General features: G+C 43.0%; 1 protein-coding gene across 4 annotated transcripts; it reads right to left on the bottom strand.

Moving 5' to 3' along the window:
- On the bottom strand, nt 1-27109 carry LOC131228160 (uncharacterized). Of its 4 annotated transcripts, none has more exons than XM_058223998.1 (8): nt 26642-27109; nt 25212-25580; nt 24867-25126; nt 20182-20323; nt 19300-19671; nt 18980-19111; nt 2994-3122; nt 1-2884 (listed from the first exon to the last, which is right to left on the bottom strand). In XM_058223998.1, the coding sequence occupies exons 1-8, from the start codon at nt 26765-26767 to the stop codon at nt 467-469; spliced, it is 3948 nt and encodes a 1315-aa protein (XP_058079981.1). In that variant the 5' UTR covers nt 26768-27109; the 3' UTR covers nt 1-466. The 4 variants fall into 4 exon arrangements, with proteins under 4 accessions (XP_058079981.1, XP_058079982.1, XP_058079983.1 ...); XM_058223999.1 differs by having other exon boundaries at nt 20182-20299; XM_058224000.1 differs by lacking the exons at nt 24867-25126; nt 25212-25580; nt 26642-27109 and adding an exon at nt 23976-24344.

The following is a 27109-nucleotide window of genomic DNA, read 5'->3' as shown; positions in this document are numbered from 1 at the left end:
TGAAGACCAAAACCACTTCAAATTCAAGATTCACATTGGTATAATCTTTAGAACTAAGGTACCTCTCACGTATAGCAAAGGCAGAGAAAAGGAAAGATGGAAATAAGCCTTGTAAAGAGACTGATTCGCATGCGAACTATCCACATTGACTGTTATATCAACCTCAAATGCTTCATCAATACTGAAAAACCTCAGACACAAAAACGTTTTATGCCACACGCCTTTTTTTACCTTTCAATACAATATGGAAAATAAGAACTACTGTACGAATGAGAATCAAACAGGGATGAATATAGACTGAATTGAAATTCTCAGAGAATATTTTTTATTTTTTTTGTTGGGGGGGGGTTGATTTACTGGTAAATTCTTGGGGAAGATGAGCATCGGCTCTCAAACTTCTGTAATAAATGCAATAGTGGCCCACTCAGCTTTCCTGCAGCCTTTGGCACTGTTTCTCACTTGATTGTCAAAAGAATGAAAAGTGAGATCTATTCCTTGCTGCGAACAAGCTGTATTCTTCAACAGATGTGTCCATCTCAGAGCAGGCAAATTCGCCCTGAACGGGAGCTGCCGGTGGTTTTGAAGAAGAATTACCAGCAGCTTCATTTTTCAGAGACACTTGATTCAAGCAGAAACCTGCACCCACTGCCACAGGGCCACCAAAATGAAATAACGAAAAGGTTGGACCTTCATTATGGGATTTGAGCAGGTCCCGGACATTTCCATCTTGTCCACATGACGGTTCTTCTTGTGGGATCCGTCTGTTACGAAATGGCCTTTCAAGAGGTTGACGACACTCTGCCAATGCCGTATCAGCTACACCAACAGCTTCTCGTGCTCCACCTGGGGTACAATTCTTGGTGTCATCTTTTGGGTCGACAATGTTGGCTTTGTTTTCCATCTGGTACAAAGGAAGCTGGCCCACGGTAACCACCGGAGTATGATGATTGGTTAGAGGTTGTAGAGGACCATACTGCGCACAGAAATGTGATGATTGGTTTGCTGACAGACGATAATCAAGTGGGCTAGTGTACAGATAGTGACTGGGCTGATGAAACGGCACCAACTCATTAGTAGGAGCTGCTGCCCAAGCAGCAGCACTTTGATGATAATAATTCATGGGCATAGGAGCACCGAAAACAGGCAAATGTATGCACTGGTTCTGCATTGGTAGCACATGGTGCTGCTGGGAACCCATATTAACCATGATTCTGCCATTGTCACAGTGGTGGACATCTTTTGTGGGTGGGTCCCCCTGAAAATTGCCTGGAACCATACATCTAGCCTCCGCTCGAAACCCAGCACCCATTCCACTAGTGAGAGACTTCTGCCCACCTGTCTTATTCTTCTCATCCATCCCCAAACCTCGGCAATCAATGGGCGCACTTCCACTACATGCAATTTCTTTGCCTTCTGATTGAAGGCTTGCATCTTCTGAATCAGACATCAACAAAGACTCTGCATTTTGAGCACCTGAAGAACCAGTACAACTGTCTCCCTCGCTAAGGCATGATGAGTAGTTATCTGAACTAGAATTGCTCATTGAGGGGTCGGAAGCATTATTCACAGCAAGGGTCGAAATGACATGACATGACCCACAATCATCAGCAGCATCTATTGAGCAGTAAAGGGACTCCATTCCCAGGCAAAACCCATTCTTGAAGCCATTTTGCATGCCTGGATTAGATCTATTTGATGTCTTCCTACCATTCAAAGCATCACCTTTGCCTGAATTTCCAGAAAAATCAGACAATAGCTGCTCATCAAATGACATGCATGCATTCCCACGTGGGTTGTGTCCATTCTCATTCCCATCGTCCATACCTCCTTTGCATGCATCAACCTTGAAAGTAGGAGACCTCAAGGTAATATCTGGGTTTGAGTTGCTTCTAGGGCAGTTTTTCCTTGATTCCATTGGCTCCCATACTTTCTTTGTATGGAGGACGTCTCCCTTGATTGATTGAAGATTGCCAGTAAGAAGCTTGACTTTTGGGATTCCACAGCTATCAGACATATAACATCCATGGTTGTACTTGCTGCTGCGATAGAATGGCCTCTCCAATGAAGATTCCGGCTTATTCGGAGTTCTGAAATCCTTACTCGATCTGATCATAGAAACATGATGTCCCTCCTTTCCTCTGTAATCAGTATGCAGGTTACAGCTGCAGGAATGGACGCCATATCTGTAACGTATTCTGTTGTTGGAACATTGTAACTTGTCACCAAACTTCATGCTGCAGTTTCTGGCATTGGTTTTCACAGTACCATTTCTTGATTGTCTGTTTGGCCCATTAACACACCTAGAAGTTGCCATGTAGCCACGTACCTTTGGCTCAGATTCATCCAACTGAGCGGTATAGTCGTTGCCCACGGCAGATCTCCGTCTGTCGCGCCATCTCGAAGCCTGCTCTAGTGGAGAATCCTTCCTGAATCTCGATTTCCGTCGAGAGGCTTTTGATTGCTCAATTGTAAAAGAATTTACATCCTTTGCATTGATCTCTCCACCAAAACTGCATGGATGCTGTAAACTTTCATCGTTTAGGTTTTTTGGCTTTGAATCGGTGCACCCATTTGAGGGTTCTTCATCGACGACATCAGAAGAACAGGTGCTGGCTACTGTAATATCTCTCCCTGCACTATTCATATCCCCTGAGTATAAAGTGGTATGTGCCTCCTCGTGATTGTTCAAGGATAACTCTTTTGCTGACTCCCTCAAAGCATTTGGAAGTTGCTTTGATTCACTGCAATTTCTCTCTCTCTCTCTTTCTTTTCCTTTTAGCCTCTCTTTTCTTCGGAGCTTCTTCTCTCTTTCTTTTATTCTTCTCCTCTCCTTGCGCTCTTCTTCTTCACGCTTCTCTTTCTCTTCTTCTTCAAGAAGCTTTATCTGTAGATATGCAAGGAACAGTCATGGAATGTCTATCAGGAACTGAGAATGGGTTCTCCTCCTGCATTGAAAATCTTAACCAAAGCAATGTGTAGAACGTTAGAATTACCTGCATCTCTAATGTAATGATTTCTTTGCATGCAACATGGACACGCTCTTCCAGCAATTTCAGGGCAAGACAAACAAATATACTATGTGCATTTTGCCGGGCTGTTCCTTCTCTAAAAGCCTTTTCTACCTGAGAAGGGTACTGTCAGTACTTGGATGCACGGATATATACACATAAAGAAGCTAAGGAAGTTAATATACAGATACATTTTCAGTGAACTTACTTTTAAATGTGGTGGTTAAGCATAATTCTAAGTTTCTTGGTCCATTTTTATGACACTGTAGTAAGATCTGAGAGATGTGCTTCCGCATTGTAGCCAACCAGACTTTCATCAAGCATTGACTAAAAACTGACAAATATTCCTTTTTTGCTTATAATTTTAATGGCACGTAACACGTTTTGAACTTCCCAATTCCCAAGGTGATGAGAGTGGGACTTCATCTCCATCTGGCAGAGATGATAGTGGAGATTAGGGAGGCAATAGCAGCAACGACAGGAGCATGGAGTGGCATTGTCAGTTGGAGGCTTCTTAGGCCATCTCACTGAGGAAGCACAGTTTGACCATGCCACCTAGGACCCACACGTGGTGCTCATGCCACAGGTCCACGTACACAGACAAAAGAGCTGCGTCAGTGTTTCTTGCATCATACAAAACAGTTGGCATGCAACGAAGAGGCTATTTGCATAGAGCCTTGGGTCCATAGATGTTAGTGATGGGCAAGGAAACTCTACTTCTGTGTCACCTTATTGTGTATGGTAGGGTCTCGGCAATAATAGACCTGAGGAGCAGGAAGAGCTTTAATCATCAAGGTGGGAGCAGCAAGGGAGCAGGAGGAGCAAATTTGGCCAACAAGGGAACTCTAGCAGCTATGACACCCATTCACAGTCATCTGGCTATAGCTATGATCATGAGTTAGCACTAGAGATGCGGGCGTGGGTATAGCAATGGACAGATTTATCCAGGACATGGATATGGGTATGGACCAGCGTTTTGAATAGCGGTAGCATGTTGCGTAACATTCAGCCCTCTGTAGCGTGTAGCATAAATAGCATAGCCTGTGGCATAAGCTACATGATACTTCTATTTTTTAATTTAAATATAGGAAAAATATGATAAATAGTAAGAAAAAGCAAACAATATAAAAATGCCTAAAAAATTATTCATTTTTCAAGTATAAGCATATTCAAATTAGTTATTAATTATCATTTATCAAAAGCCAATCTACATATAAAGTCATATGCCAAATCAAATAATTGTCACATCAACAACTTCCTAAGCAAACCCCTTTAATTTTTTTGAATCTAACCACTTTAATTAATAATATCTAATTGAAACCACAAGTCACAACCTACAAGTATGAAAAGAAATAAAAATCCCACGAGTTAAGAGCATTGTGTACAATACAAATGTCATCTATACAAAGAGGGGTTTTTGAAAATCCTCTTTCAAGACCCTTTTCCTTTTAAGTTTAGTTTTAAAGGTTTTTTAAGCTTGTGAGTTTCACACCAACCTTAAGCGAAAGCAAACAAAGAAAGGATTGGTTTTAACTTTACATTTAAAGATTTTTCTTTTTATAATATGAGTTTTACACCATTTTTAACAAACAAAACTAAATAAATAAAAACAAATGTTATCATCACTCTTCAAAAAAAAATAAAAATAATGTACACTACAAACGCTACATGCTACATAGCTGTAGCGTACGCTACGACCCTTGTACCATATGCTATAGGGGATTTACGCTATTTAGCTACGCTACATAGCGCTACGGCAACGCTATGCTATGTAGCATACGTTACGAGTGCTATTTGAAACTCTGGTGTGGATGTGTCCAACCATAGCCAAAGTCAATGCCACAAGGAGCTACTATGGCACGGTATCCACTGATTGGCATACCGGTGCCCGTTGTTGAGGATGAGTAACATTGATGCATTTAGGGTACAAGGTGGTATCATCAGCTCATAAGATGGGCAGAGTACTGCAGTTAAGGGTCGCAATGGGACGGGTAGCCCACCCAACCGGCTTTGGGCCAAGCTTGGACTTACTACCTTGGTTCATGGGCTAGGCTTGGGCCTCAAATGCATGGCCAAGGTATTCAATAACAATAATGGTGGCCATAATGGCCAGCCTAATGGCCGTTATAATACAGGCCGTAACGACCGTTATGACCCTATAAGGGTCAAAAAATTTCTAAACAAAGAAACTGTATCAGCCTCAAATCAGTCCGTTACAGCTGCTACAGGCCCATTACAGGCCTTTTTTCTAGAACAACCATTATAGCCCTGCATCATGTAACAGGTCCCACCATTATTGTTACATAATCATTTTCGAATATCATGTGCGTGGCCCAATCAATTCTCGGGCCGGGCTTGGGCTCAAGTCATTTTAGCCCAACCCTGCCAAACCCGATTTTGCATGGACATGTGTTGTATCCTACAAATATGTCATTTTAATCCTCAATTTAACAATGTTTGTTTCTTTATGATTGTGTGGCCCACTTGATCAACAGATAAGTTAGGAAAAATCAAGCGAGAAATATGGATTTACCAATTTTAGGGTCGGGCCAGCCAGGTGTAGCCCATGCCCAAGCAACTTTTATCAGGCTCGAGCTTGAGCCGAGCTTGGACCTTGGGTCTTAAGTGTCGACCCATTGCCACAACTAACTGCTGTTGTGTCCATTGCCACCCCTAACTGCAGTTATGTGTAGCAACAGTATATGGCCATCCTAGTAGGGATGGGAATGACGAGTTTGAGTTGCCACCTAACACAATGTTATACTTTTGGTTCTTTTTTAGTTTTTCATATTTCTTCTGCTGTTTGTATTGTTTTGCATTTGAATAATATGAACTCATATTGGATATAGTTGTATCATTTATGGCTGGCAGTGCATAGTTTTATCCCCTAAACAATGGAAAAGAATCATGTGTAATTCTTTTGTAACAATTTGAGTTCAAGAGTGTAATAATTTTTCTTTTAACATCTCCTAAAGTTCCCTAAGACTCTGAAACTCTACATGATGTCTGGTTGTGTTACCTTGTAAACCTTACTCTACCTGATGTCTGTGATATTTCCCGATATATACTGTATATTTCCCATTCCTGTAGGCGCAATAATAATATTTAAAACACTGGCTAGATCTACCTAGTGGTATTACACAATGCCTAGTTCAACAGATTCTACACCACCGTTCTTGTTTTCGCTTCGTACAAGTGGAGCCCATTGTTCACTGAGCCAAATCACTGATATTACGGGCCTACTCTGAGTTGTTCATGTACCAAAAATGTAACGACCTTGGAATTTTTGTGCTAATCTTTCCTTAAGTAGTTGTTTTTGGGGTAATTAGCGCTTTACTTGATTGCTTGTGAAATTCGCATCAATCACTTTAAATTGTATCTACATGGCTCTAAACGTGCAGATTAGTGAGTGCTACGTTACTCTGAAATCTGGGATCCATCGCTAAATCCAGTTGTTCTGGAGAATTTTTGAAAGATCTGGATCGGACCTAGACCGCGCGTCGAAAGTCCGATAGCGATGATCTTAGGCTGTTGCGGTCACTGAGTTGGGCTTGGCCTTCACCTCGAAAATCAAGTCGATCTGATGTTCTGGGTCGATTTGGTTGAGTTCGAGTGAAGAGTGTGAGAACGGTTGGAATTTAATAAGCTTTTTATGAAATGAGTCGTGTGCTGCGACGATTTTAAGCATTTCGACCGTTGGATTCGACCCAATTTCACCCTCCGATCGGGATGGTTGGCCCAGGCATATCCTAGTGCTTGTGGACTTGATGAGATTTAGTGACCGTTGAATTGAGTGTGGTCCGCCACGGCCGATCTGAAGAGCCGGTCGTACGAAAACTCAGGCTGACCTAGATCCATGGTCGGTGAGCTTAAGTCCGACCTTTCGTGGTTATAGGCCCACCAGAAGTGCTTCGTTGGATCGAGAAGGCGTACTTTGGTTATAACCTAAGTATACCTTGACCCTCGGGTTATTTCCATCATTTTAAGGCCTATATATAGTCCTTAAACCCTAGCTCTCATTTCCATACGAATTTTCTCTAACCCTAGCTTGGAGAGAGTGGAAAAGAGAGAGTTAGTGAGAGAGATTGGTTGGTGAATCATCTTGATTCTTCCTTGTTCTTCTTCACCTTTGAACCTTTGCTTTGAATCGTTCCTCTGACGATTCTGAGTTCTTTTTGGGGTAAGTTAACCTAACCCTAACTGTGTTAGAGCTTAGATTAGACTTGGTGTTGTTGTATCTCATTTCTATCCTTATTTTAGGGTATTCTTGCGCCGTTGACGAAGACAACTCGTCTAAATCAATTCGGCTATTCTTTCCTCGCTTAAGGTGCGGACTTTAAGTGTATAGGTTATGGTTTTCAAGGCTTTCAATCCCGTTAGTGATTTATCCTTGTTATGGATGAGATTTCACATGCCAAATGTTGTGTTTACGTTGCTTTCCGATATGCATGTGATATGTTGAGATTTGTGTATTCTATGTGTATTTATAAAGTACCGTATACGTATAAAATACGCACCTATGTTTGCCATGATTTTTGATCATGTATGTATGCTAGATGCATGTATGACAACTCCTTGGAAGAAGGAATTGTCTAAGTGCATGTATTTCAACATGCGTCATGTATGTTGTCCCATGTATGCTAAGTGTTTGTAGAAATGCATGAATGATCTAAGTGTAACTCTGATTACACTAAATGCGGGCGTTGAGAAGTGATTCTCAATACTTCTATGGATGCGCATGATTTCCTTACGCATTTACATTCCAAGTTATTTAAATTCAAGCATCTCCTATGCTTACATTTATGTTAAGTTGATATTATTCGATGTGTATGTAACATGATTTGAGTGGTTGTTCCATTACTGTTTTACATTCCATATGAATATATGTAGTAGTGTAGGATGTTTGGGACTATGCCTTAGTCCAGAAATCGGTAATTGACCCTTTGGTCGTGGTTGAGATTGCTTTCGCCACGTGAGACGCATTAGACGAACCCGAGTCGTATTAGAGTTGTCGGCGGTGGTTCGACCACGCGGAGTGTTTGCGCACTCTATGTCGCTCAATTCAACGTGCGCTCGTGCTAGTCGAGTTCGTCAACTAACCCGATTGTCCGGTGTATGTTAACCATGTATGGACCGCTACCGCTTGAATCTAGGGTACCGAACTTACCAGTGAAATCCTAATAACCATGGTACCGATCCGCTAAGACTCATGAGCCGGACATGGTGGTATGGGACACCGTGGTCGAGCCGTCGGCCTACGCTGGGGTGACGAGCCTCCCGTAGTGACCAAAGTGAGCAACTAAACTCGTGAGCCGATTATGGTGGTATGGGACACTATATTCGTCTTTGTCGGCCTACATTGATTGGTGGCGAGCCCTTTGTAGTGACCTCGAGCATACCGGATACCACAAGGAGGTGACGAGCCGATCCGTGGTAGTAAGGGCATGAAAGGCGTGCATTGATTGGTGGCGAGCCCTTTGCTACGACCTCAACTATATGATCGTATGAGATGTCTAGGATTGACGACCCTAGTATGGATCACTGTTTGGATGATGATATGAGGAAGGTATCTTAGCTTCCCAATCATGATGTATGAATTGGACTAATAACAACTTGGTAATCATATCAATGCACCGCATTTGCATGTGCTTTGTAGATGTGGCGCACTTTGAGGCGATGTCATGCGTAACGTAAGATGAAGACGCCGAGGGTGTACGCGTGAGGGCACGCATCATATTGCATTCATGCTTGCATTAACAAGAGTACTTAGGATTTATTTAATTGTCCGGCTTTATCATTACTGTTTGATTGAGCTGATAACATGTTAACCAGTGCCTTATTGTTCCACTGAGTTGATCACTCACTCCCACGTTTCTGGGGCGGTGTTTCACACCCACCAGACTCTGTCTTAGGCCCCGATGTTGCAGATGTGGATGCGACGTCTGAGGCAGAGCGGGAGCTGGATGACGACGAGGCTGCCTTCTCCTATATGCGGTGTTCAGACGGGTTCTAGCGAGCCTCGGTCTGTTGCGCGGGATCTATGGGATTACTATTTTTGGGAACTGAAATGATGTAACTTGTACTTATAAATTTTGATAAATAACACTTTTACACGATCTGGTTGTATATGTAATTCTGCGACTTACACTTGTACACATATTTTACTATAAGTCTTCCGCTTGCTTTATTCACTTATCCCTGAATCATATCGTGTTTTGGCTTAATCTATCCCATGTTTATGTGCTAATACATCAACATACATCATTCATTAATTATGTTGCATAAGTGATGTTTTGGAACTCGGGAGGTCTGAGTTATGCTCGACCCCGAATTTCGGGCGTTACAAGTTGGTATCGAGCATGATTTGGATTAAACCGGACATAGGTTATGGTCACACACCGCACGTTGCCGCCACTATAGTGTAATTGAGTGCGGGTCTATCATCGCTTTGTGTTTGTGCTCGTAGTTTCTATCGGCGAAAGTTTCTGAAAACCTTTGCCGAGATCGAGTCTGTACCCTTACCTGATCACACACGACCCGAAACCCTTTCTAGACCCTCTATTAATGAGTGTAGATGGTCTATCTTCCCATTATTCATCTTTAAACCTTCCAAAAATCGCTGTTTGCATCAGATTTCTGTCAGAATGACCCGATAGGCTTAAACTACACAAGGGGCCAATCGGGGCATTTTCTGTGGGACCCAGGGGGGGAACCACATCATTTGGACCAAGGAGGACCAGGAGGACCTCGCCAAATCTGCGAGGCATCGCCGATATGTCCAGAGACCGGCGATGCCATCGCCGGTTCGGCGAGGGATCGCCGGTCGGCGGGCCGACGCGGGCCGATCGTCCATGAGGCTTGTGTGGCCCACCCCTCCACGGTTTTCATTTTAAAACCACCCTTCCTTTCATCTATTTCCTTCACAACACCCACCTCCAAGCTTTCCTTTCCTCCCAAAACCTCTCCAAACTCTCTCAAATCTCTCCCAAATCTTCATCTTCCTTCCATTTTCGTGCAAACCCATCACCCCATTCTCAAATCTTCTATTCCATTGCTGATTTCTCCATTTTTCCCTCTCATTTGAGCCCTTTCATTCCCTTTTTGGCTCATAGTTGTGTGGAAGCTTCACCATCTTCCTATTTCTCTCTTTCTCTCATTTCTCATGGCCCTCTTTGAGATTGTGACGGCCATCTTTTCCATTTCTTCCCTTCTTTCCTTGATGGGGAAGAAGAGAGCGCCCGTGGATGGCGGGCCGAGCCGCCCAACCCGTGCACGGAGGCCGAGAGGTGCCGCCGCTACGTCCGCCACGCGCGAGTTCCAGACGAAGCGGGACCTCGATCCTCGAGCTCCTGTCAGGAGGACCTGGTTGGCGGAATTGTCGCATGGAGTCTATGAGGGGCGGAGAGTCCTTTTTGCGGCTCATGTTGATCCGCGGCTCTTTGGTGAGTTCCTTTTGTTGGAGCGCCTAGAAGGGGCTGGTTGGGGTCCCTTGTTCGAAGGCGAGTATCGCGCGAATGCTAGCCCTGTTCGGGCCTTCTATGCCAACATTCTGGAGCCTTCGCTGGATCCTCTGCAGTTCAAGATTCCCTGTGGTAGCGGTCGAGTTGGAATTGTCAATGTTGCTTTGATATCCCGACTCTTGAAGGTGCCACTTGGGGAAGTGCATGCCGAGAAGAATGTGGACAGTGTGCGCGAGAAGGATCGTCGCACCCGATCCTTGTGTGGTTGTCTAGTCGTGGCAGCCGAATAGGAGTCTTTTGGCTTCTCACATGACGGACGACTTGTTTGCTTCACCACATCTTTACGTTCAATGTGTATCCCTGGTGGAGCAACCGTGTACACGCCCGATGGTAGATTTTCTATATCGGGTGGGGCAGGATGCGAAGTTGTGTTGCCGACGTACGTCCTGCGTCAGATAATTCTCATCGCTCGTTCGAGTAGACGGACCGAGTCTCTTCCCTTTGGCCGCCTCATTTGCAAGATCGCACATGAGTTTGGCTATAGGCTTGGAGCTGAGAAGCCGGTCCCTGTTCGCTATATCAACTTGAGGACCCTTAAGCTGATGGAGGTTGGTTCTGGTCGGCTTGCCTCTGAGGGTGAGGCCGGGTCTGAGAGTGATGATGAGAGTTATGAAGGTGGTGCGGAGTCCGAGGAAGAAGTAGAGCAAGACGAGGAAGAGATTGAGGCACAGGATTCGAGTGATAGCTCTCCTCCTGTGGTGCCAGAGCAAGGCGCAGAGCAGGTTGCCAGAGATGCCCGTCTTACACGGCTTGAAGAAGGGCAAGCTGCCTTACGCCAGGAGATGGTGGATCTTCGAGGCTTGGTTAAGCACAAGTTCAAGAAGATGTCCCGGACTTTGAAGTCTATCCTGTGTTGCTTGCAGGATAAGGGTGCTCCGCCTCCGTCTCCTGACTCCGACGAGTAGCATCGTCGTGGCCGTCTTTGCTTTGTTTGGTGTTTCTTTCTGTGTGTAGCCGTTGTTGGCTTGTAGTTGGTGTTGTTGTAGTGTTGTAGCTGTTAGTGGTTGTAGTAGTTGTGGTTGTTTGAGGTGTTAGATGTTGTTGTTTTCATGCTTTCCTAGTCGTGATTCATGTATTCCGCACTACTTGTATTGCGACGATTTTGGTTAATGGAATGCATGTTGTTTGTTTTTGGAGTTGTGCCTGTGATTGATCATGGAAGTGGATCGATCCGTGTTGATTTGCTAGTCGCACCGCTTTATCACTACGATGTTATTATGGGTATGGATTGGCTCACGAGGATGCGAGTGAGATTGATTGTGAAGCGAGATCGGTGATGATCCATGGACCTAGGCGAGATTGTTACTTTCCCGGTTCAGGCAGTTACCCTATTCGTATTGATTTTTATTCTTCTCTGTTGGAGAGTTCGGAGTCGGCGTTGGTTAGTACGCCGTAGTTCGGGAGTTTGAAGATGTGTTTGAGTCGATTCTGGATTACCTCCTCGGCGTGAGATTGATTTTGCTATCGATCTTATGCACGTGCGGCGCCCATTTCTTTACCCACCTATCGGATGCCTCCGAGTGAAATGGAGGAGTTGAGGAAGCAGATAGATGGTTTGCTAGAATTGGGTTTTATTCGGCCCAGTGTGTCTCCTTGGGGAGCACTGTTCCTTTGTGAAGAAGAAGGATGGTTCCTTGCGATTGTGTATTGATTATCGCAGTTGAACTAAGTAACTGTGAAGAATAAGTACCCCTTGCCGAGGATTGATGTGTTTGATCCATTGAAGGGGGCACGGTACTTTTCGAAGGTTGATCCGCAGTTGGGGATCATCAGATGCGCGTCAAGGATGGGGATGTGCAGAAGACCGCTGGACTAACTTTGTCCATTATGAGTTCCTTGTGATGTCGTTTGCACTCAGAACGGACCGGCCGTGTTCATGGATCCGATGAACAGGGTATTTCGGCCTTTATCTATTCGTCATTGTATTTATTGATGACATCTTGATTTATTCGGCGGCGAGGAGCACGAGGAGCACTTAAGAGCGGTTTTGGGTACTCTTAGGAGCATCAGCTTTTCGCACAGTTAGAAGTGTGATTTCCGGAAAGAGGAAGTCAAGTTCGGGACATGTGGTGTCCAAGGAAGGTATAGCCGTCGACCTTGCCAAGGTAGGTGCAGTGCAGGACCAACCTGGTTCGGTTATCGAGGTGAGGAGTTTTCTTGGCCTTGCGGGATATTATCGACGCTTTATTCGGACTTCTCGAAGATTCAGACCGTTGTCGCAGGTGACACGGAAGGATTTGAAGTTTGCTTGGAGTGAGCAGCGGAGTTAGCTTTTGTGAAGGACAAGTTGACGTCCGCCCGTGCTAGTATTGCCAAGCAAGGGGTTAAGTATATTATTTATACCGACGCCTCTCGCGTTGGTCTAGGTTGTGTCCTTATGCAGAAAGACGGTGATTGCTTATGCTTCGCGTCGATTAAGGAAACACGAAGAGAATTACCCTACGCACGACCTGGAATTGGCTGTCATCTTCGCATTAAAGCTTTGGAGACATTACCTCTATGGTGAGGAGTTCGAGCTCTTTTGCGACCACAAGAGCCTTAAGTATATTTTCACGCAGCGTGATTTGAATATGAGGCGGCGCAGATGGATGGAAACATTGAAGGACTTCAAGTTCGATGTTTCTTACCATCCTGGTAAGGCGAACCTTGTGGCGGATGCGTTGAGTCGCAAGAAGGCTTTGGAGTTTGCGGCTCCGTTGATGATAGCCGAGTGGGAGATGTTGGAGTTCGTGCGCGATTTTGAGCGAAGCTTACGGTGGTCGAGCCGTATGAGGTTATCGCACACATTCGTGTACGGCCCGTCATCGGACGAGAGGATCGTTGCGGCTCAGGTAGATGATGAGCTCTTGGTGAAGATGAGGCGGCGGGTTGGTACAGATGGGAACTCCGACTAGAGTGTTAGTTCCGATGGGGGCCTACGTTTTCGTGGCGGTTATGTGTTCCTAACATCCCCTGACTTAGGACGTGAGGTTCTCGAGTTAGCCCATAGTTCTAAGCTTGCGATGCATCCAGGTAGCACGAAGATGTATCAGGATATGAAGAGGTCTTATTGGTGGGACAATATGAAGGTCCAGATTGTTGAATTTGTTTCTCGTTGTCTCACGTGCCAGCAGGTCAAGGCAGAGCATCGCCGACCTCCTAGGTTGTTGCAGCCCATGCCCATAGTTGAATGGAAATAGGATTTCATCTCTATGGATTTTATTTCTGGGTTGGCGAGGACGAGAAAGGGATTTGACTCTATTTGGGTGATCGTCGATCGATTAACGAAGTCGGCGCATTTCTTACCGATCGAGTCACTTACTCTGCAGACGAGTTGGCTAGGTTGTATATCAAGGAGATAGTGCGTCTGCATGGAGTTCCCCGGGAGATTGTGTCTGATAGAGACACGCGTTTTACATCTATCTTATGGACTCGTATCCAGGAAGCAATGGGTGTGAAACTGTTCAGCACCGCGTTTCATCCGCAAACAGATGGGCCGACGGAGCGCGTGAATCAAGTCCTGGAAGATATGTTGCGAGCTTGTGTTTTGGATTTCAAAGACAGTTGGGATGATTGTCTTGAATATGCCGAGTTCGCGTATAATAATAGTTTCAGTCGAGTATCGGTATGGCTCCCTTCGAGGCGTTGTATGGTCGCCGTGCGAGCACCACATTGTTGGGCGAAATTGGTGAGCGTAGTTTGCTTGGCCCGAAGTTGTGCAGGTGACTTGAGAGAAGGTTGACATCATTCGACGTCGACTTCTAGCGAGCAGCGAGCAGAGAAGAGTTATCTTGATACGAGGCGTCGGACCGCTTGAGTTCGTAGTGGGAGATCATGTTTTTCAAGGTCTCTCCTATGAAGGGAGTTTTGCGGTTCGGTAAGAAGGGAAGCTGACGCGAGATTTATTGGTCCATTTCAAGTTCGGATCGAGTGGGAGCGGTAGCTTACCGCCTTGCTTTGCCCACACCTCTTGCGGGCGTGCATAACGTATTTCATATCTCTATTCTGAAGAAGTACGTTCCGATCCTTCGCATATTATCAGTTGGGAGCAAGTGCGGTTAAGTGAGGATGCCACTTATGTCTGCGACCGACGCGTATTCTGGATAGAAAGGAGCAGGTGCTGCGTAGCTAGGTTATCCCTCTCGTGAAGGTGTTATGGTCGCATCATGGCGTAGAAGATGCTACTTGGGAATCTGAAGCTGAGGTCAGGAAGACCTACCCTCTGATCCTTGAGGATTATACGAAGGTATGAATTTCGAGGACGAAATTTTTTTTAAGGGGGGTAGATTGTAACGACCTTGGAATTTTTGTGCTAATCTTTCCTTAAGTAGTTGTTTTTGGGGTAATTAGCGCTCTACTTGATTGCTTGTGAAATTCGCATCAATCACTTTAAATTGTATCTACATGGCTCTAAACGTGCAGATTAGTGAGCGCTACGTTACTCGGAATCTGGGATCCATCGCTAAATCCGGTTGTTCGGGAATTTTTGGAAGATCTGGATCGGACTGACCGCGCATCGAAAGTCCGATGGCGATGATCTTAGTCATTGCGGTCACCGAGTTGGGCTTGGTCTTCACCTCAAAATCAAGTCGATCTGAGTCTCGGTCGATTTGATTAAGCTCGGAGTGAAGAGTGTGAGAACGGTTGGAATTTAATAAGCTTTTTATGAAATCTGAGTCGTGTACCTTGCGCGACGATTTTAAGCATTCTCAATCCGTTGGATTTCGACCCAATTTCACCCTCCGATCGGGATGGTTGGCCCAGGCATATCCTAGTGCTTGTGGACCTGATCGAGTTTCCGTGACCGTTGAATTGAGTGTGGTCCGCCACGGCTGATCTGAAGAGCCGGTCGGTACGAAAACTCAGCCTGACCTAGATCCATGGTCAGTGAGCTTAAGTCCGACCTTTCGTGGTTATAGGCCCACCGGAAGTGCTTCGTTGGATCGAGGAAGGCATGCTTTGGTTATAACCTAAGTATACCTTGTCCCTAGGGTTATTTTCATCATTTTAAGGCCTATATATAGTCCTTAAACCCTAGCTCTCATTTCCATACGAATTTTCTCTAACCCTAGCTTGGAAGAGAGTGGAAAAGAGAGAGTTAGTGAGAGAGATTGGTTGGTGAATCATCTTGATTCTTCCTTGTTCTTCTTCACCTTTGAACCTTTGCTTTGAATCGTTCCTCTGACGATTCTGAGTTCCTTTGGGGTAAGTTAACCTAACCCTAACCTGTGTTAGAGCTTAGATTAGACTTGGTGTTGTTGTATCTCATTTCTATCCTTATTTTAGGGTATTCTTGCGCCGTTGACGAAGACAACTCGTCTAAATCAATTCGGCTATTCTTTCCTCGCTTAAGGTGCGGACTTTAAGTGTATAGGTTATGGTTTTCAAGGCTTTCAATCCCAGTTAGTGATTTATCCTTGTTATGGATGAGATTTCACATGCCAAATGTTGTGTTTACGTTGCTTTCCTGATATGCATGTGATATGTTGAGGTTTGTGTATTCTATGTGTATTTATAATGTACGGTATAGGTATAAAATACTCACTTATTTTTGCATTGATTTTTGATCATGTATGTATGCTTGATGCATGTATTACAACTCCTTGGAAGAAGGAATTGTCTAAGTGCATGTATTTCAACATGCGTCATGTATGTTGTCCCATGTATGCTAAGTGTTTGTAGAAATGCATGAATGATCTAAGTGTAACTCTGATTACACTAAATGCGGGCGTTGAGAAGTGATTCTCAATACTTCTATGGATGCGCATGATTTCCTTACGCATTTACATTCCAAGTTATTTAAATTCAAGCATCTCCTATGCTTACATTTATGTTAAGTTGATATTATTCAGATGTGTATGTAACATGATTTGAGTTATTGTTCCATTACTGTTTTACATTCCATATGAATATCTGTCGTAGTGTAGGATGTTTGGGACTATGCCTTAGTCCAAGAAATCGGTAATTGACCCTTTGGTCGTCGTTGAGATTTCTTTCGCCACGTGAGACGAATTAGACGAACCCGAGTCGTATTAGAGTTGTCGGCGATGGTTTGGCCACGCGGAGTGTTTGCGCACTCTATGTCGGTCAATTAAACGTGCGCTCGTGCTAGTCGAGTTATTAAACTAACCCGATAGTCCAGTGTATGTAAACCATGAATGCACGCTACTGCTTGAATCTAGGGTCCAGAACTTACCAGTGAAATCCTAATACCCATGGTACCTGATCCGCTAAGACTCATGAGCCGGACATGGTGGTATGGGACACCGTGGTCGAGCTGTCGGCCTACGCTGGGGTGACGAGCCTCCCCGTAGTGACCAGTGAGCAACTAAACTCGTGAGCCGATTATGGTGGTATGGGACACTATATTCGTGTTGTCGGCCTACATTGATTGGTGACGAGCCCTTTGTAGTGACCTCGAGCATACCTGGATACCACAAGGAGGTGACGAGCCGATCTGTGGTAGTAAGGGCATGAAAGGCGTGCATTGATTGGTGACGAGCCCTTTGCTACGACCTCAACTATATGATCGTATGAGATGTCTAGGATTGACGACCCTAGTATGGATCACTGTTTGGATGATGATATGAGGAAGGTATCTTAGCTTCCCAATCCTGATGTATGAATTGGACTAATAACAACTTGGTAATCATATCCATGCACCGCATTTGCATGTGCTTTGTAGATGTGGCGCACTTTGAGGCGATGTCATGCGTAACGTAAGATGAAGACGCTGAGGGTGTACGCGTGAGGGCACGCATCATATTGCATTCATACTTGCATTAACAAGAGTACTTAGGATTTATTTAATTGTCCTGCTTTATCATTACTGTTTGATTGAATGATAACATGTTAACCAGTGCCTTATTGTTCCACCGAGTTGATCACTCACTCCCACGTTTCGGGCGGTGTTTCACACCCACCAGACTCTCTTAGGCCCCGATGTTGCAGATGTGGATGCGGCGTCGAGGCGAGCGGAGCCGGATGACGACAGTGCCCTTCTCCTATATGCGTTTCAGACGGGTTCTAGCGAGCCTCGATCGTTGCGCGGATCTATGGGATTACTATTTTTGGGAACTGAAATGATGTAACTTGTACTTATAAATTTTGATAAATAACACTTTTACACGATCTGGTTGTATATGTAATTCAGGGGACTTACACTTGTACACATATTTTACTATAAGTCTTCCGCTTGCTTTATTCACTTATCCCTGAATCATATCTGTGTTTTGGCTTAATCTATCCCATGTTTATGTGCTAATACGTCAACATACATCATTCATTAATTATGTTGCATAAGTGATGTTTTGGAACTCGGGAGCCGAGTTATGCTCGACCCCCGAATTTCATGTACCAAAAATCTCCCCAATTAGAAAAATCCTAGGACTTCCAATAGGTCACTAACAAAGAAACAATTAAGAAGGAAAACGCAGCAAAGGTTACCATTCAATTGATAAATGGCCAAATAATCTACAAACTGGAAGACTTTTGGTGTCCCATCATGTTGAAGCTTTGGGTCATTGAAACTTGGTAGTCGCTTGTACAAAATCTTAAAGGTGGGCCTAAATATCTCCAATGCCTTTCTGGATATTCCTCGATGTCCCGGCTATTCACGGAACATGAGAAGCTGAGCCCGAAGTATCTAAGGATAGGTTTATATATCACAAAAGAAACCACATGCTAGGAAAATGGTGAGTGCAGATGAAAAAGAAAATGTATCTAGATCAGTGAAATTTATTGTGTCAATTTAGTAGAATGCCCTTTGCAGATAGAAGCTTGTTCGCTGCAAGTCTTTGTTCTTGTTAGGGCAGCTCGATGCTTCGAAATGCAGGCAAATTACACTTCTTTTCTGTATGGATAAAATGGCACAAAGATGAAAAGGAAGAGTTGGTGCTAGAAACTAATCTAATGACTAGACTAGATTATCAGAACCTGGAAGAAGAACTCCAGAATTGTATTAAAACACATTCTGGCACTTGGAAACAGATCATTCCAAATAAAAATAAAAATAAAAATCATTCAGTCTTACATTACTACAAATTGTTTTATTTTCCCAACTATTTTCCTTCCATTTCCTTAAAAAATAATAGTAGTAAAATATGAAACCATTCTGTAACTGCAATTTGTGATTACTTGTGCATTCCTCAATTTTCACTAAAAGAAGTGCATGGAAATTAATTTCCTTCACCATTGTAAATAAAAAATATGTCATAAGGCATGAAGCCATGAAAGATAATTTAATGGACTCTATGAGCATAGAAAGGCATGAAAGAGAGCACGTGACTTGTGAGAAGGAAAACATGAGAAGGGTCAAAAGGACCCAAAGTTAGGCCATCAGGCTGTTGAAAATTATTGCTAATGTATTTTTGCCACATTCAAAGAGTTTAAAGAATGGTAAATTTCTATGATGTATAAGAAACAGAATTTGATGTGTGGCAGGTATTGAACTACTCAGCACAGAAAACACACCTGCTCTTTGAAAATAACAGTTGCAGCATCTAGAAGAAATTCTCGAGCAAGTTCAGGGCTCTTGGCATGTTTTTGGGGACGAGAGCCATCTCCATCGAGCTCATTTCCATCCTTGTCCATGGAATCATCATCCTGAATTTATTCATTTACGGGGAAGCCCATGTTTAAAACTATATATACTTTCATATCATTTTGTTAGAGAACACAATGTCATTTTTTTTTTAACTGTTAGAAAACACATTTTTGTTAGAGAACACAATTTCAATAACCCAAAACCCACAAAATTAGTCATGAATGAGCCATTCAAGTGCTGAAGTTACCTCATCTTCCTCGGCTTCTTCTGCATGCTCAAAGAACCTTCTGATGCTCTCCCCTTTTGTTATTGTGACAAATCCATCCCCCACTATAAGCCTACGGTGTACACATGGTTGCCCCTTCAATGCATGGGCTTTCACGGTAAGTTCAGTGCAACGACCATCTAGCCTCCAAGCCCTCAATGTGATAAAGCACGAGGTCAGATCACCAAGATCAAGGCCATTCACTTGAACACTTCCAGTCATACCAACATCTTCAAACTCCAAAATGTCAGATTGTCCTTCTCCTGTTCCAACAGCCCATTCAAAGTGATGATATGCTCCAGCTGCATCGGTGAAGGATTGGTGCCAATCAGCTTGGACCGTGTCATCAGATACCTGGACAAGAATATAAAGTCTAAGGTAATATCATCATCACCATCACCATCACCATCGTTGTAGTTATCATCATATATTAGCCTTATCCCAACAATTCGGGGTCTGCTTTTAAATGGCAGCTTGGCAAACATTTCAGCATTGTCTGCCCATAGGCGATCAACTTTCCTCTTTTACACAGCCTGTGGAACCGACAACAGTAGAGGCTATAGTCTAAGGTAAATCAAATGACAAAATCCTACAGAACCCTTCTTGCAATTCTCATCAGAAGCTCCACTAGAAAAATAAAGGTTTTTTATTGTTATTTATTCATTTATTTTGAAAAGTAAACATTTGCTAATCAAAAAATCAACAATTCAAGTTTTAACTGCAAGATGATAGGTATGTAGCTATTACGCAACAGATGCAATCCAAAAAGTGCTGGGAATTGCATAACATTTTTTAAAATGGGGGGAAACTCAAACATATACATAAAAAGAATAAGAAACAAATTTGCCGTAAAATGAAGGGCACCTCATATTGAAAGGCAGTATCTGCAACACAAAACCAATTGGTGCAGCGAGGTTCCCTCCGCATGCGTTTCAGTTCCTTCAGCTCCTTGAACTCACGGATAACATTCCGTCTGCAATCTCTGCAAAACCTCTTGCTGTCAAACCTGTGACATGAACATCAAATTCTAAGATGGTTACAACAATCTAACAAGAGAACATAAGAAGAACATCAGCTGATGCACCCATGGAAGCCAAGAGTTCCCCACATCCGCCGCCCCTAGAGGTGGGCATTTTGAACCCGATCCGGTGGATCCGACCTGATCCGACCCGACTCGGTACCGTTCCGAACAGAACCGACGGCTTAGATCAGCCTGATCGAGTCTGTCAACCCATATCCGATAATATTTCGGGTCAAGTTCGGATAGAGGTTGATCCGGACAGATCCGACCCGGATACCCGAACCGAAAGGATCCGGCCCGAACCGATCAGACCCGACCCGATCTTAGGTGGACCACATAACAAGAAAACAATAATAATTGAATATCTACCATTAAAAATTTAAAATCCTTCTAAGGTCCACTCTACTGTTTATTTGACATCCAATCTGTTGATTAGGTCATGAAGACCCAGATGGATGGAAAAAATAAATATCAGCTAGATCTAAAACTTTTAAGCCCAAAACGTTTTTAATGGTTAACGTTTATTTAACCGTGTTTCCTTTAATGTGATCCACTTGAGATTTAGATATATCTCATTTTTTTTTTTCATTTCGTAAAATGATCTATAAAAATAGATAGAAGGCATGGATGAAACACATACATCATGGTGGGGCCCACAGAGCACCGACCAACAACCAATGGCCGGTGGCACCGTGGCAGGGGGAGTAGTCAATCCGTTTCCGTGCAAGGACGACACTGACGCTCCTCGAGCTCCGAGTTGTACGAACGGTTCAAAGGAGATTAAAGGTATATGGGCCCCACAATGATGTATTTATTATATCGACACCGTTCATATATTTTTAGAGATCATCTTAGGGTATTATCTAAAAAATTATTAATATCCAAAGATCATGTGGACCACACCACAAGTAGCAGTAGCGAATGATTTTCACCATTAAATATTTCATGTGGTCCACTTGATAATTAGATCTGTCTTATTTTTCATCATAAGCCTTATGACGAGCTTACCAAATAGATGGACGGTTTAGATATAACACATACCCTATGATAAGACCCACATAACTTGTTAAATTCATTACAGCAAGTCCTCACCCACTGTATATATAAAAAAAAAGTAGTCAGAGTTCTTTCGTGCACTGCACGTTAATATACATGTTCGGTAAAAATATAAGCACAGTAATAGATAGTTTTTGTATAGCCATGTGGGGCCCACCTTGATGTATGTTTTATCTAAGCCGTTTATCCATTTTGACATATCAATTAAGGCATTGAGAAAAAAAATAACATATATTAAATGTTGAAGTGGGCCACATTATATGAAAAATTAAATTAAATTTATACGGATCTGAATCATACCTAACTCGATCAGACTCGGTTTCACTGACCGAGTTGGACTCTGTTCGGGTCAGACGAATTATGCATCGGATCTGTTCGGGTCAGGTGACCCGGATTTGATTCCGGATCTGATCGAGTCCGGGTCAAACCATGGCCATATCGGATCTGATCGGGTTTAACCTAATCCGCTCCGATCAGGACCGATGCCCACCTCTAGCCGCCCCAAGCTGAACTGCTAGCAGTTCAACATTATAACTCTGAGTTGGTCACCTCTCAAAGTTGCATGAGTGGTAACCTTTTCATGGTTGAAGTATGAGATTGAGTAGCTAAATTGTTTTTTTCCCCTCTCTCTCTTCTTTTTATAGGCGGTTGTGTAGCTAAAGTTGGAGTCTGCTGTAACTCTATTGCAGTGAGGCAAAGCCACTAACAATCCCTAATAAAGCTTCACACAATTAACTTCAAAATTTCATTCTATTTAGTCTGCATCTTCATTAAGTGCAAAAAGAGTTGGCAGTGCCAATTAAGGAATGATGGTGTGGGCTCTCAAGCTATTAATCAAGTTGATGCCATAAATCTGATTTGGATCTCATAACGTAAAACAGTTTCTGTTCATCTTAATCAGACTTTAAGCAACATGAAGAAGACAATACAAATGCACCATTTCAAAATTCAAAAAAAAAAAAAAAATCAAATAAAATTGCATTCAACAACCCCATCACAAGAAGAACAAGGACGAGAATGATGTGCTGGATGTTACTGACAGTTAAAAAGTTAAAAAGATGTGAAGGATGTCATATAATTAAGTTAACAAATACAAGAAAGATGTAGGTGTTATACAACACAAGCGGACAGCTGATTCCTACTTTGATAAAGCACGAGGGCTTCATAACAAGAAGGATGTGCTTGATTTTTTGCACAGTGATCTGGATAAGATATAAAAAAGATGTAGAGCAGATTTAAATGGTTTAGTCATGTTCAATGAAGACCAGAGACAGCTCCTATAAGGAAGGAAATATTGATTCGAGTTGAAGGGCCTGAAAAAGGAGGAGAGGAAAACCAAGGGCTTGGATTGAGGTGGTGTGAAGGGATGTGAAGGTTTGTTCACGTACAGAGGATAGGATCTTAGGTCAGTCTGATTGGCAAAACAGGATTCATGAAGCCGACCCAAATAGCTGGGGCAAGTCTATGATGATGACTATTAACAGAACTTTATACCAAAAGACAAAAGGCAAGAAAGCTACAAGGAGGCCTGATATTTGCCCCACAAACAATAATCTCTAAATCCACTGCTTTAAGCAGGAGTATCTGGCTGATATAGGCAGTCAATTTGGCTGATTCAGATCTTCAAACTTAAGTTGTCCAAACAAGTTCTCTGGTGCAGGCCGAATAAACGCATTATCTTTTCAGTTTCACATTTGTTGGCAAGTCCAAAGGACATCCATGCCCTAATCCAAGGTTTCCAATCTGTTAGCCATGATGATGACTTTTGAGGAACCCCTAAATCATGAGAGATCCTAACCACCCAAGCAACTCAAGATTATAACAGGAAGCTGCATTCCTATTAACCTGCTGTCTTTCTCCCTTGAAGAAGAAACTTTCCATGGAGCAAATAATTAGGGCTTCAATCCCAGACCTTATGGAACCGAAAGCTATGAGGCACGCAGTTGTCCACCATCTCAAACGCCACCTCTGCCCGGCTGGCCCTGGATTTCCTCTGTTCATGGCAAAATTAAGCTTTTGTGTTTTACCAATCCCAGTTTAGGGTTCAAGCTAATAACAGCCAGGACTGCCTCACAAGAAATTCTCAAGCAGTGCAACATGATTTACTTATGAAAAATCTTGAACTCAAAGGAAGAAGATGACTAAAAATCATGAAAATGTAAAAATCACTTGGGTCATGGAGCAAGGAACTGAAGAGTCCATGAGATATGGATCTGGTCATTTCCTTTTTTAAGATACCATACGCTAAAAGGAAATTTTCCTCTTTTATTGGTGACACCCAAACAAAAAGTGAGACAACTGAGTTACAACAGTTAAGGCTTGTCTAGTTAAGCAAAGGAAGCTGTTGATCCTAAGGAACAACTCAGATGCCTTAGGGATCATGTAAAATATAAGACCCACTGTAGACATGAGCAAGGAGTTGAAGGGTCCACAAAGCATAGATATGATTGCACCTTCAAGAGATAGCATATAAAAGAAGTTAAGGTAAGATACACAAGTATCAGTAGTCAAGGCTTGCCATGAAGCTTCCAACAGAAAATGCTCATATAGCAGCAAGTGGAAGAAAGATGAATAATCTAACCTCTTGCAATAAGCCATTTTGTACATCCTGCAAATTCAAGTGAAGGCAGCTGTTGATCCATGTTTAGAACCACAAACACCTCCCCTTTCACAGTGATTACATTGTTGTCAAGGTTCCCGAGTCCATATTGTATAGCAATGTCCCAAGCAAGAAGGAATGAGTTAGCACACCACAACCCGTGGAATTGGTTCAACTCCTCTTTAAATGGCCAAAAGGATCTGTAACAACTTTCATCCTTACACTAATCACTGTCTAACAGCTCCTGCAGCCTTGAGCTGATCTCCCCAGAAGCGCACATAAGAGCAAATTCCAGCACCATCCCCAATTGTAAACCAATTGCTACAAAAGGATATTTGCAAACCCTTGTAGCAAATCAAATGGCCTTCGCAACATACGCCTTTGAGACATCTGCATTCATAAAAGTTGCTGCTACCCGCCTCTCTCCAAGCTTTTCCTTATGCTCTGCCGTAGATATCACCCCACTAACAATTAGTTAGCTGCATTATTTTTAACGAAACCTGTGCCTATCAAAATCTTAAGGTGATCCATTGCGTGATTGCTAATTGTATCCTGTTGTCAACAAGTTTCTCGTATTAATTCATGCCTATGACATATCCATGGCAAAACCATCGACTATGAAACAATTAGTAACTTTTTCCTTTTGGGAATTGTCTGACACTTTTTTGCATCATGAGACACTGACCCTCAAAAGCGTGAGATTGAGCCATTGTTTTTATTCTAGTTATTGATGTTAGAATGATTGCAGTGCTGCTAAACTAAACCTTCTGTTCCCACATAGCATCCACCGCAACTACCTATCCAACTTCATGCAGAAACTTCATTTGAAAACAAAATGCAAAGTGCATAAGATACTGATAGAACAAAACCCACCTGTACATGAGCCGCTCAATAAAATCCTCCTCTTTCATTCGTAGGAGAGACTGCCGAGTTTCATCCCCCAGTGCAGACCAGAAATCCACCAATGTATCACAAGAAAGCCTGACTGTGTGCAGAGCGCATGTTTCTCTGGTTCCATACCCTCTGCCATAATTAACCATTCCCTGACTTATCCAACCCCGGCCACTCCCACCACAGGCATCAGGGTAAAGCAACTCACGTTCATGTTCCCTTGCACGTGCACTGTCAAAGACCTGCATAGAGAGATGTTAAAATAGAGAAATATACTAAACTCAGATCATAGAATGATTTAATGGAACCATGAAGTCACTACCATACATTTTGGAGAGCGATGAGTGACTTCCCATCGAGAAAGCAGTCTAAAAGGGTCAATATGCCATCTCTGGTCGCAGCCAAACCTCCCCAAGGATGGACAGATGGATCTTGAGCATCATCTTGGCGGCTGGAAGACATCATATCCAATCCATTTTCAATCTGGTTTTTTGATGCCCTGGGATTGCTGGTGAGGAGCACACATGCACCTTCCTGCTGTAAAGATTTCCCATACATGACAATCTGTGAAAATCCTTCAAGCAGCAACCCATTGCACCTAGAACAGTAAAGGTTCTTCCGAGCTTGCTCGAAGAGTGTCTGCTTATCGATCTTAAGAAGTTCTTGCCGGGCATGAGGCGACAGCTCACTCCAAAACTAATTCACACGTAAGAGACACGTCAATAATTAGAAATGTATAATAGGATTGATCTTCTTCATGATTCACAGAGAAATAAGTAAAAAATAAATAAATAAAAGGAAGAAAAAGGAAACCATGATTAATCCAATAAAAATAATCTTGCTTTACAGTAGAATTGCCATTTGAGGAGACTGAAGTTAAACCCACTTCAAGTTGTGAATATCACTGACTCAATAATCAAGATTTCCTTGAATTGACAGATATGGAAATATATAAATGAAAGAAATTATATGAAACACACAGTATTCTCATGTCATTTCTCATAGTCAATGTCTGCTCTCAAAACCAACAATTCACTGGTTCTATTTCTATCTTCCAAAATGGCTGAAACCCTCCAGATATTATCCATTGTGGCAAACAAAAACAATCCAAACATATATAAGCCCCAGCATTATCTATAAGTCTCCATTTAATCCAGTTGTTCTTTAGTCAACAAAAACCGTGAGATTTTATAGAGGTTGGATAAAGGCATATCCCCCACCTTTCATTAAATGGTAGCATCCTTTGCACCTCATTCCAGACCATCCAAATTGCGGGCCGCATTGTGGTTGGAGCACAACCCAAAAATTCAATCTGATAGGACCATCTTAACCATAAAAGTTTGCCCGTGGAATCGGACCGCTGACTATTTTCTTTATAACCATCCCTTTGATGGTCACCAACTGAACTTTAGGACCGTCCGATCAGTGTAGTTTTAAGGCTATGATTCATTCACAACAAGACCCATGATTCAGACGATCTGAATTGACATACATGCACAATGTCTATCTGCAGTAAATGACTAGCCACAAAATGGATCCAGCAAATCGATAACTCAAAAAATCAGATAAAAACCAATCAAAACAGTCATGGAAGGATCGGAAACGCATAAAATTCAGACCGTCGAATTGAATTCTCCAATCATCCAATCTTAATTCACATCTTATCTAATAAATTCAGATGAACCAATATTCAATCAACGTCAAAGCAATCAAGAAAATGCAAAAAAATAAATTAAAAAAATCAGAAAAAAAAAAACCTTTTGGAGTTGATCGAAGGTGATATCAGCTCTGTGCTTAGACCAGATTCCGTTCGCCGAAACCGATCCGACAGACGACAGGGGAGAATTACAGAACTCGGCATTCTTCTGTGCGAGGCCGGGCATTTTTCAATCTCTTGGAGAACCGGTCCTCGAGCTCTCCATATCTCCGCCGTCAGATATCTTGATCGATAGAGAGATCGAATCTGTTATCGGGACGTGCGGTTCGATCGAAATCGGATCGATGTAGATCGGAAGGTGTATGAAAGATAGGAAACGAAAATAAGAATTCGATGCGGTTGTTAGGGTTTTATAGAGAGAGAGAGAGAGAGAGAGAGAGAGAGAGAGAGATTTCTGCTGTTTATATCAGCCTCAATAGAGGAAGACCCTATCGGTGCAGGTTTGGAGAGGTGCGCAGTGCGCACGGGTAAAGGGTTGAAGATGTGCTCCTGTAACTTCTGTAAGATG

The sequence above is a fragment of the Magnolia sinica genome, chromosome 15, assembly GCF_029962835.1.
Source record: "Magnolia sinica isolate HGM2019 chromosome 15, MsV1, whole genome shotgun sequence".
Classification (NCBI taxonomy): Eukaryota; Viridiplantae; Streptophyta; class Magnoliopsida; order Magnoliales; family Magnoliaceae; genus Magnolia; species Magnolia sinica.
The sequence above is the reverse complement of the archived record's forward strand: the minus strand, read 5'-3'. Positions and strand labels throughout refer to the sequence as shown.

Excerpts from the sequence above, each read along its gene's own strand:
- LOC131228160 (XM_058223998.1), bottom strand. The coding sequence starts at position 26,767 with ATGCCCGGCCTCGCACAGAAGAATGCCGAGTTCTGTAATTCTCCCCTG. Across the intron at positions 25,127-25,211 it reads CACTCATCGCTCTCCAAAAT|GTCTTTGACAGTGCACGTGC; the intron begins GTATGGTAGTGA and ends CTCTCTATGCAG. Across the intron at positions 2,885-2,993 it reads TCATTACATTAGAGATGCAG|ATAAAGCTTCTTGAAGAAGA; the intron begins GTAATTCTAACG and ends GCATATCTACAG.